The following is a 12239-nucleotide window of genomic DNA, read 5'->3' as shown; positions in this document are numbered from 1 at the left end:
AGATCATGATAGAGTCCCCTTTACTAATAGAATATCAAGGTTAGGGGGCTGAGCTGTCTACTTCGCGAGCCTTCTGTGCCCTGGTCACTACGAGTTCACTGTAATGCTAGTTGGGTTAACCAATGCTCCTGCTATATTTATGGACTTAATGAATAGGATTTTCCATGAGTTTCTAGATAAGTTTGTGGTGATTTTCATTGATGACATACTGATATATTCGAGGAACGAGGTAGAGCATGATGAGCACTTGAGGATTATTTTGGACACACTTAGGTAGATACAATTGTATGCTAAGTTCTCTAAGTGTGAGTTCCGTTTGGAGAAAGTAGCGTGTTTGGGTCACTATGTGTCTAAGGAAGGAGTCTCTGTAGATACTGCTAAGATTCAAGTTGTGAGTGAGTCCCAACTCCAAAGAATGTGTCAGATATCAGAAGTTTCCTAGGTCTAGCTGGATATTATAGTAGATTTGTGAGATTTCTTGAAGATAGCGAGGCCTATGATCAACTTGATGAAGAAAGAGTCAAAAGTTGAGTGGAGTGAAAAGTGTGAAGAAGCCTTTCATACTTTGAAGGAACATTTAACCTCCGCGCCTGTTTTGACCCTGTTTGATGGGAATGAAGGATTTGAGATGTATAGTGATGCTTCGAGGAATTGTTTGGGATGTGTGTTACAACAAAATGGGAAGCTAATTGCGTATGTGTCGCGTCAGTTGAAACCTTATGAGGCTAATTACTCTACCCACGATCTAGAGTTAGCTGCCATAGTTTTTGCATTGAAAATTTGGAGACATTACCTTTATGGGGCAACTTGTAAAATATTTATCGACCATAAGAGCTTGAAGTACATTTTCATCCAAAAAGACATGAATATGAGGCAAAAGAGATGGTTGGAGTTGATTAAGGATTATGACCTAGACATCAGTATCATGAGGGAAAAGCAAATATGGTTGTCGCTTGAGTAGAAAGTCGAGTCATATCATGAGTGCCTTGATAATCCCTGAGGAGTTGTGTCGAGATATGCAAAGGGTGAGCCTAGAAATTCTAAATCCTGAGAAAGTGAGGCAGTTCGTTGGGGGGGGGGGAGGGTTAGGACTGTTTGTGAGAGGTTGCAGGGAGGTGGGGGGATGCTCGTGGGGGTTGCAGGGGGTGGGGGATGCTCATGGGGTTGCAGGGGGTGGGTAGATACTCGTGGGGATTGCAGGGGTAGGGCTGGTGGTGGGTGGTGGAGGAGGTGGGTGTGGGGATGGAGGTGGTGGCAATCGGGGAGGTGGTGACAGGAGGTGGTAGTTTGAGAAAAGAAAAAAAAGGGAAAAAGTGTTTGATGAAAGCGAGACAATTTTAAGAAATTTTAAGGCAATATTTAGCAATTAAGTTTGTTTTGTAGATGTTGATAACAAAATTTTAAGTCTTGACTTGAAAGTTGAAACTTGAAAGGGGTGGCAGATGAAAAACTATTTTCTAGAAAACCTTCATCCTCTAACCCCCTTCTTCCCCCCCCCCCCCCCCAACCAAATTCTAACCCTAACCCTCGATTTCGTAGAAGCTGTATAATTTGCGCTAATCCTCTATTACAAGGCAAATTCGATCTCTCTTCATACTACAGTTCATCAATTCCAATTCCGATTTTCTATCTAAATTGTTAAATTTCGTATTTTCAGAATCAATTCGAGTTACTTTTCTGAATTTGGGGAGCAGATAAGAAGAAATTGAAGGTTGGCTGAGTATCAATCTTACTATTGTAAGTTTTCGATTTTCATTTTGTAGTAAGAATTCAGATTTTGTTTATATATAATTTGTTCACTGATAAGCTAAAAAATAATTTTGGGGGTTCAGTTGAATCCTTGTTGGTTACGCTACTGTGCAAGTTGGAAGTGATGGCGGATCCTCATAATGTTGAGTTTGAGGCTGCAAAGTTTCTGCAGAAACTTATTCACGAGTCTACAGATGAGCCAGCGAAATTGGCGACGAAACTTTATGTTGTGAGTGGTGTTTGTCTTTCACTTGTTTCAAGTCTAATTTTGGTGGTTTTTGATATGAATGTAAATAAATTTTCATATCTTTAATATGGTGTATCATTTAGATATTGCAACATATGAAAGCAAGTGGGAAGGAAAATTCTATGCCGTACCAAGTAATATCAAGGTTAGGCATTTCCACTTGAGATTCTCATTCGTATATATTAATAGTCGACTTCAGGACGTAAGTTAGTGTTGATGATATGCTTGGTTTCGGGAAATCAGAATGTTTCATTTGTTTTATGATGTGGTGACGTGACTTGAGTGAGAAAACATGTTGTTTTGGGTTATGTTATAATCATAGTACAGAAGGTTTTGAAAACTGTATATTAACCCTTGAATTATATAAATCTGTCTATTGTGTTTCTTCATTTGATCTTTTGGTCTGTAAATGCGAATGTTATCTCTATGTTTTGCACTTGGTTCTTGTTGGGCTATCGTGGTACTTAAGTGTTTGCTAACTCAGCTCTTTATGACACCATTGGAACTTGGGTACTTGATTTTACTTACACACTAGAGTGTTTGTTGAAGATTTTTTAAAATGCTAATCCGACCACTTTATTCAAATTAGTCTGGTTGACCTTTTTATCTGAGGAATTTGTTAGAAGAGAAGGCAAGGCAATACAACAAGAGGATATGATATTTTAAAACTAGAGAAAAACATAAAATCAAATCCTACTGAGACTTTAAGTTTTACAACTCTCTAGTGCAATTTACCTTCCATTCTTCCTTGCATAAGTGTGACCTTTGTGATCATATCCTACAGCCTTTTATTTATTCGAGAGATTGAAGGATCCTCGATTGTGATCCACTTGTGTTTATTAGGTTCTCTTGTTGAATCCAGCCGTAGACGTGGTTGTTTAATTGGAAATTGATGCTGGCACTACATTGTCATGCCTTTTTGTACTAGTTTGAAGTAATTCAAACAGTGTACAGACTGCTATGTTGTGCACTTGTTGACAGCTTCTATATGATGCATTCATTTGGTTTTGGAGTGGATGGTATACTTTATTTCAATGTAAACCAAAGTGAAAAAGTTGACTTCAAAACAGATTTACAGGAAAGAGGAAGGGGAAAGGGAGAGGTGTGACAGATCCAAAAATAGGAGGATCGCAATAAGGCCCTAGGCTGAGTTTTTATGCTGAGTACTGCCATTGTCGTTTGTCGAGGATGTGTCAAGGGTATTTATTTTTTAATCTGGATTGCAGTGCAAAATTACTTGGTAGAGAGACAGAGATTCAGAAAATTCCGAGGATGCATTTGGACAAAACCTAGTTTGCAGAGTACCATTAATGTCATATTGTCAAGAGCTCTGTTACCCGGACTCGGCAAATTTTGCCATATACCGGTGTCGGTACGACACGACACCGACACCGGTACGAAATACGTGTCGGATCCGGCAAAGTTCACTCGGACACGGCAGCTCTAAACCCTAGACTCACAAACCCTAGAGTTCGAAGAGGAGAAGAGAAGAAAAGAAGAAGAGGAGAAAAGGAAAAGGCGATAACTCACGTTGACTCGACGACCGGAGCTTCAAACTCGCCGGTCTTCACTTCTCTTCCTTCTCTCTCTTCAAACTCGTGTTCTGTACTTCTGTCCTTTGGTTTTCATCTTTTCGCTTTCGTTTTCTTTTTCTCACAAGTCCACGTGACTTTACTTTGTGCCTTTTCTTTTCTTTTTTTCTTTTTTCTTTTCCTTCTCTCCTTTCCTTCTTCTGTTCTACTACTTTCTTTACTTAAAACATTTTTTTTTACTTCTTAACCTATTTTTTTTTTTTTTTTTTTTTTTTGATTGGGAAATTAAGTCAGCCCAAGGACTAACCCCTACCAAGGCTACTAGCCTTGTAGGAACAACCAGCACATTGGCTGGTAATGCATGCAAAGCATGCTAAGGAAATACCCCAACATAATGCTGGGGGTAAGGATCGAACCCCTGACCTCAGAGATCAGAGGGGAGTGCTCTACCACATGAGCTAGCTCCTCATCCTCTTTACTTCTTAACCTATGGCTAAGTTGTTCTATTTATAATATATTAATTTTATTAATATATTATAAATAGACAATTATAAAATATAAATTAGCTAATTAATTATTAAATTTTATATTATAAAATATTATTTTCGCGTACCCGTACCCGTGTCCAAATTTCGGCCAGAGTCCCGTGTCCTGATTTTTTGGAATTGCCGTACCCGACACTCGGATCCGTACCCATATCGGACACTCCTAGCCGAGTCCAGGTAACATAGGTCAAGAGTGTTCATTTCTAGATTGGTGGTGCTGAATGTTAGGAAGATTGTGAAGGCTATATATCCAAGGGTGGATTATTTAGGGGACCATTGGGGCCAGGCCTGCCATGATATTTTTAAAGATTAAGTAGTGTAAGAAAATTCTACATACCTAACCCTTAAAATATAAAAATCCTACTAAATATCCCAAAAGTAAACCTAAAGCACACGAAAATTAAACTAAGAAAAGAAATCAGATCCCACTGAAGTTACAATCCTCACAAGGTAAGCAACAAGTCAAAAAATTTCTCTCTCACCTTCTTTATCCCTTTCCTATAGAAATATCAATTGCTACGACGTACGAGATTTCTCAAAATGAATCCCTATTGATTCTGTTGGCACTGGCAGCAATTGCATTGTCAGGATTTGTCCAAAGGATTCCTCTTGGATGCCATGTATAAATCACTAAATATAAAAATAGAAATCACCAATTTGTTGCTTAAACAATTTAATACTTCCTCCGTTTTTTTTTTTACTTGCAACACTTTTTTTTTTACTTGCAACACTTTTTTTTTCATCCACTCCAATGCAAAATTTGGGTAGGAGAGAGGTAGAGGAAAAAAAGAGCGGGCCCCATGTGATTGGAGAGAGATAGAGAGAAAGGAAAAGCAAAAGTAGAAAGTGTTGCAAGTAATTAATTATTTCTCTTTTAGGAAAGTGTTGCAAGTAATTAATTATTTCCCTTTTAGAAAAGTGTTGCAAGTAAAAAAAAAACGGAGGAAGTATATTATTCTCATAAAAATTTAGAAATGACATTTTTTTTTTCACAATTTTGGACTCTCTATTACATTCTTGTATATATGTCATATTGGCCCCAAATGACATCTCCTTAAGATCCACCACTGGCTATAGCTGAATGTTTATTGATCTTTCATCACACTTTTTATTCGTTTGTGCTTTCTTTGGCTCTTTTATGTAAGCTACACATTAATAGCATACCCTGTTCCTTGTTTGGTTTGACAATTTATCTTACTTTTTTGAAGTTACAAGCAGGAAGTTAAGCTGCCTTGTGGAACTTGTAAATCTAATAATTTAATAAACACATATTTTTTAACAAAAGTAACTTCCTTAGAAGTTCAAGTAGCCTTTGCTATTTCCCATGCCACAATAATACTTCCTCCATTCTATTATCATTGCAACATATTTATTGGCACATTTTAAAGAAAGCCATGTGAAGAGGTGAGAGATAGAGATAGAGATAGATAAAAAAATTGGGACCCATGTGATAGGAGAAAGATAGATAGGAGATGTTACCAAATAAGGAAACATTCAACTAATATGAAACTTCCAAATAAGGGAGATGTTGTAATAAAAAAGAATGACATACCTAACCCCATTTTTTAAGCAATTGATCATGCTTTTTCATCTCTCTCTCTCTCCACACACACACACATATATATATTAAATAAATAATATATATATATATTCTCTATATTATACATAGATATACATATACATATACATATATGTATAATTTATTTAATATATATATATATATATATATAACCCTAGTCTACAACTGAAGTTGAGAACTTGAGATCCACCGAAACAAGAGTCAAGATTTTAGATGCTCCGACATTTTGTGGAAGGGTGAGAGGAGTAGACTTTAAGATTTTAGATGCTCTAAACCCAAGATTTTAGAGCCACAATTTTATTGTTGGTCTTCTTGGGGTGAGAGTTCTAGTCTTTTTCGATCTTTTTCCAAGTGTTGATGCCCTTCTAGACTTCAAGTTGAACTAGAAAGAGGGAAAAAAAATCATATTTTTGCATGACAGAGGATAGAGAAAGGAGGTAATAGAAAACAATAGTTGTCAATAGTTAATTTACTCTATTATCAAGTGCATGAAAGGGGAGAGAAAAACACGAAAGAAAACGGAATAGTTGGCCATCCACATGAGGGAATCGTGAAAAATATTCGAGAGAAAATAACTGGGCTACAGCGCTGGTGATGTCGCTTATCTTGCCTTAGCCCCATGTGTAAAAACCCCTTATTATGATAGATATTGCCTTCAGTTGGTATATATGTCAAGGGTTGGTCTTAAACTCTGGATGTCAGTAATTATTTTGAATTTAGTCACATATGATATCAAATACTCTCTTTCTTCTCTATCCTCTGATTGCATGGACAACTAAGAACAAAAGCATTTCAACTGGATGTGACTCGCATTTCATACTCATGTTAATGTTGTTTTATGTTTGGGTAACACGAATATTCCTATATTTTGTGTCAAAGGACCCTTACTTTTTATACCATTGTGTTGTCAGAAACTTCTTTCTTGTTTCTTTTACAAATATCTATACCTATCTACAAAGACCCTATATTTCTAAACCAATTTGGCTACTCATCCTTCCTTTAGTAACTTGCGAAATTATCACAAACTCTTGTGAAAACCATCGACTTTTCCACTCAATTTCTATATATATTTTAGTAAAAATATAGGGTCATGAATAAGGCTTCTGGACTTTAAATAAATTGTTGATGTGGAAGGATTTGTTGTTTGATTCAAATTTTTTTCCCTTCATAAATTTGTCCAGTGCTTAGGTTGTTGACTTTTAAAAAAATGGGTCAATTAATTTTTTGGAAAAAGTTCAACTTTGTTGCCCTGTGGTTTGGACTGATTCCACTTTGGTGACTTGTGTTTTATACATTCTCATCTTGGTGACCTAAGGTTTAGTATATGTTCCCACTTGGTGACCTACATTTAATACCGTTGCTTTTTTTGTGAAATATGACTTCTGTCAGCTTTGTAAAATTGGAATTTTAAGAATATAAATGCACATGCGAAAAGAACAGAAAATTCCGAAGAAAAAGATCCGTGATCTGAATTTATGTTAAAAACCAATCATCAAAAAGATAAAATTTTCAAAAAAATAATTAATTAAATAAATAAATAAGCAAAATGGTTTTTTTACGGTAGAAAGTTATTCTACAAGGTCTGCTAATTAAAATTGATAGAACTCAAGATTTCAAATTTTTCCAAATAATTTCTAGGGTTATTAAATTTCGGAATGATGTGAAAAAAGTTGTAAGATAATACTACAAGTTCTTTATAAATGACAATTACTCTTACATATAATTACTAAATCTTCATCTTACTAATTCTGATCATTAATTTCAGTTCATATTATTTGAAAATCATAATCCTATATTAAATTGCTATAAAAGTCTAATTGAAGGGGGAAAGTTTTAAACTTTCTATAGAAAAATTCTTTTTGTAGTAGTTTGCCTACTTATAATGTATTGTAAATCATATAGGTTTGTACTACTATATCATTTGGGAATACTTCAATGGGTTTTCAATATTGTTTTTACAATCTTTCACAACTTTATGGAACTTCAATAAATCTATAGATTATATTATAATTGTATTGATTTTACTTTTCTTAAATTTTTTATAAAATTGTGGAAAAAGCATATACTCTTTAGCAAGATATTACAATTTTTGGAATTTTAAAATCCATTTTAAGAATTCCGATGTTTTCTTACCGTTGTTAAATATAGGTCACCGAGTGGAAACATATATTAAATCTCGGGTCACCGAAAGGGGAATATACAAAACACAAGTAACGAAAGAAGAATTCACCCAAACTTCAAGGCATTGAAGTTGATACTTTTTCTATTTTTTAATTTTCATATACAAAATATTACAAGAGGATAAAATTTGAACTATGTAATATTTTTTTGAATTTAGTTTGGCAAAAGAGATTATGTGAAAAGTGAAAATTTAATGAAAATGGAGTCGGTTTATGATTCTAGGAACTTGAACAATAATATTCGTTCCTCAATTGAACCAAACGTATGGTATCAAAAATATGTTTCACCCCAGACCACTTCGGTTTTGTATTTGATACTAAATTCGTTCCATCCTGCGAACCATAACATCCCAACTAACCCTGTTTCTGTATAACTTTTGTTTCATGAGCCAAACTAAATTTACGCTTACATTGCTGCACCCACACTCCTTACTGAATACCTTGCTAATATGAACTTGTAAATGTGATCTCGTATAATTAAACATTTGTTATAATTCATTCACAATTGCACCAGACTACCATCTTGTTTTGAGATTTAATAAATTAAGTGCTTTGTCAAATCAATGCTGGCATTACTAGTGAAGATTTGCTTAGTGAGGAAATGGAAGTGAATCATGATCAACTGGATGGTATATATGCTATGAGTGTCCTTTAAATCTTTTAAAACCTTTGGTTGCATATTAATTTTCACTGTTTTTTGCTGCATACTTTAGCCCTTACCGTCCCACCCCACCCACCCTTCCCCAGTCCCCACCCCACTCCACCCCACCCCAGGACTAATCATAACAACGCATGCGTGGTCAATATTTTGATGTAAAAGGAATACTGGTAGAGTAATGGTAATGAGAGTGTACATTCCTTTTGTTATTCTCAACATTTTATTTAATCTAACAGGATAAAAGCGTGATCTATAGAATTGCTTACTTTTAAAATTTGTTGAATTTCATGTTCTTAAGGGCCATGGAAACGGTTATAAATCAGCATGGCCTTGATGTTGAGGCATTGATGTCGTCACGCCTTCCTTCGAGTAGCGGATCTCATGTGGGAGAGTCTAATAGAGCACAGCAAGCAGGTGTTAACAACTCCTATAAGAGAATTTTTGTTTTCCAACTTTCAAGCATATCTTCAATTTTGTGTGGCTGATATGTAATTGGACAAGTACTTTGCAGGATGTTCACAGTCTGTAAGAGTTGTCATAGACTCTAAATCAGGCATGGCTGAAAATGACACTACCAGACCAGATGGTTTTAGTTCGGGCAGGCCACCTGTTGTTTCTACCAGTATAGGAAATGACCCTTTCCAAGGATCTGTTTCCCAAAGGAGTGCAATGTCATTTGACCATGAGAGCCCTTCAAGTATGGACACTAGATCTACTAACTCATTTCCGCAGGATAGGCGTGAACCAGGCTGGGAACAACAACCTATTCAGAAAGATCATAAAAGAGCTAGCATTAAGAGAAAGAGAGCTGATTCATCTGGCATAACAATACCAGACGATACCACCCACCAGCCTGATACTCATTCTGGCATGCCTGATCTAAGGAAGGAGAGGCTGACTGGCAAGTCTGAAGCCGGAGGGACTCTTCCAGGTAAAATTTCACAACTCTGGCTTTTGTTTCATTTCCACAACTCATATGGTTGTGTAAAGGGAGGATGAGTTAGGGTACTTTGGGCTGTGAGAGATGCATTAAGCGAGTTTGATATGAGAGTATTATGGACTTTATATGTTCTCAGGAAAGGTATCGTGGAGAGAAAACTTGTGTATTTGTGTTTGTTTATTTACTTATACATAAATGATTGGTACGTTATGCATTGCTTAAAACAACAATGTACTGTTTAGGATAATACTATCTCAGCTTTTATTTATTTATTATTATTTTTTCTTTTCTGTGGAAACCATTCTTACAACCTCTTGGCTAAATGGGGTGTGTTGGACAGTATAAGGTCATCAGTGATTGAGGGAGCTGCCACCTGTCGCTATTATTAGATATGAGTGTGAGTCTATAATTATACAGCTGCAAGATTTTGTGACGTATTTCGCCTTGGGATTATCAACAGAGCCTTTGGCTACAAGTTTTGGAGTTTAAAACTCTTGGCTTTGTTTTTGACATGGATACTAGTTTCCTTTATCGATCATTACTATAAGAAAGGTAATTGAAATGCTGCAGAGCTTTGAATTCTGGCAAGCTCATGTGGTAGACCTTATTATACCCTGCCAGCTTTAATATTTTGGCTGCCCTCCAACTTTCTCTAAAATCGAGGTCTTTGACTTATCTGGTATGTGTAAGAATATTTTTGGTTGCTTTGTGGAAGGTTTCTTGCATGCTTCCTTGGATCCAAGAGGAAAACCATATATTTTTGTTTCTAGTTTCATGTTGAGGATATCTTTGTATATTTTTGGTGGATACTTAGAATGGTTATAGGTCCCTCAACTTCTTTTTGTTGCATTGAGATGATCATGCGAGATTCCAGTGCTCTCTGTCTTTCGCTGTAGGAAAGGGGAAAAGCAAAGTTGCTGTGGTGCTTATATTTTCCATTTTTGCTGTTTTTACATATTTTAATTTATATTTGCCATCTATGGCTACTTTAGAGATACATATCGAAATACATAAGCATGTGCATGGGAATCAGGCCTAAGATTCATAGTAAATGTGCAATCACCTCGTTTAGATAAGAAGAAGTTTATTAGAAGTGTCAACAAAGTGTATGTCTAGAGGAGAAGTAGCCCTCAAAACTAGGAGTAATATATTATAGGGCTTTTGTTTGGCGAAACGAACAGTGTTCCCACTTTTATTTTTTAACTATGGGAATAAGGTAGACCAAGATTTTGGATTATGTCTTAGCATATATAATGTTTTAGTGACAAATGGTAATTTTTGCACATGCTATCATTAAGTTTTATAATTACTGGCTATATTCCTTCACCACTAAGCAAGGTACAAAGGTCTTCAAAAGATTTTATGCCAAAACTCTAACACCAATGGGTTCTTGTGTACAAAGTGCAAAAAATGGTACCCACTTTTGGAGATCTAGTTAAGGAAGCTTTTCTTTAGACCACAAGCCTTGTATTACTCCCTCCTTCCCATATTAATCGCAACATACCCTTATGCTATGATGCTTGGACTCAAATCGGGTACTGTTTAGATCCTTGATATTCCAAAACTAAGGACTCAGGGACACGTATCCAAAATATAAATTTGGACTTGGGGACACATTGATTTTTACAGTTTTAGTACTAATTTTTTATTTTTGGAAATCTGTTTTCTTTTAAAAGTAAATATACAGTTTCCTGTCACGATATTAGGCTTATTCAGCTCCTCTACAGAACTTTTTGTGGAGAAAAACGAATTAATAAAGTATGTTAAGTGCATGGGAAATACAATGTAATGACCTATCATAAAGAAAATACTTATAAAGTTGCACAGGGAAACACGAAAAGGAGGCCCACTTGCCCACTTGTCTAGGTGAAAGTAATAAAGTCATTATTTATTTTAGGGAGAGAGAAAGGCTGAAAGAAAAACAAGAGAGAAAAAAAGGCAGAAAGAGAGAAAAAAACGCAGAAAAAACACATAAACCCTTTGACTCGCCCGTTGAAGAAGGAAGCACCGACTTCGATTTCACCTACCTACGTCCAACTCGTATTCCGTGTTCGCACCTGGGTCGCATTGTGTCAATATGGGTACACAGGGGTAAATTGGCGAGTCCGAGCATCAGAATCCTTATGCATATAGTTTTAGGAAGTGGATAAAGTGGGATATGAATTTGGGGTCGGTGTTATTCTTATAGAAATAATTATATAGTTATTTTAATAAAAGTAAATGTGAAACACATCCAACATCATAATAGTTCAAGTTAATACTTACATGTGTGTGTGTGTGCGCCTCTCTACACTGTTTTATAATTTGCTATAAAATACTCCCCTTCCTTAATTGAAGATTTTTATCAAACATGTTTTAAAGTTAAAGTCATTAAACAAATACTACAATTGCTCTTCAGTCTTAAGGAAAGTTTATATATGATTAATAGTTTCAGTAATTTCCAACTACTTTCCACATTATTTGAAGATTTTTATTTATTATGATTAGATATATATATAGTTATTATAGGTTTGTCGAGGTTTCATATTGAATATTTTTTAAGATATACTATAGTTTCCTTAAAAAGTATAAAGACACTTGCGACAGAGAGATAAGGGGAGGGGGGAGGGAGGGAGGAGAGAGAGGGGGGGGGGGGAGGGAGAGACTTAAAACTTCATTTGTTTTTTTGCTCATTTTACAAATTATGTTCATTTTATGTTTTTTTGCTCATTTAAGAAACTTTTGCTCATTTTACTATTTTTTTTTTAAATTTTTTTTCTCATTTTATGTTTTTGCTCATTTCAATAAACTTTTGCTCATTTCGAGCAAT

General features: G+C 35.5%; 1 protein-coding gene across 9 annotated transcripts in view; it reads left to right on the top strand.

The window, feature by feature from the left end:
* The first annotated feature begins 1496 nt into the window (after positions 1-1496).
* The window catches only part of LOC104883506 (uncharacterized), a 65248-nt gene continuing 54505 nt past the window's right edge, over positions 1497-12239 (top strand). For 7 of the 9 annotated variants that reach the window (XM_048641386.2, XM_048641387.2, XM_048641396.2 and 4 more), the window contains exons 1-6: positions 1497-1574; positions 1658-1737; positions 1833-1978; positions 2080-2141; positions 8789-8904; positions 9002-9421. In XM_048641386.2, the coding sequence (XP_048497343.1) occupies positions 1874-1978; positions 2080-2141; positions 8789-8904; positions 9002-9421 (703 nt within the window). In that variant the 5' untranslated portion in view covers positions 1497-1574; positions 1658-1737; positions 1833-1873. The remainder of the gene's footprint in view (positions 1575-1657; positions 1738-1832; positions 1979-2079; positions 2142-8788; positions 8905-9001; positions 9422-12239) is intronic. The other 2 variants (XM_019247371.3, XM_048641390.2) reach the window with 1 other exon arrangement.

The sequence above is a fragment of the Beta vulgaris genome, chromosome 3, assembly GCF_026745355.1.
Source record: "Beta vulgaris subsp. vulgaris cultivar EL10 chromosome 3, EL10.2, whole genome shotgun sequence".
NCBI classification, from domain to species: Eukaryota; Viridiplantae; Streptophyta; class Magnoliopsida; order Caryophyllales; family Amaranthaceae; genus Beta; species Beta vulgaris.
This window is presented reverse-complemented; position numbering and strand designations above follow the sequence as displayed.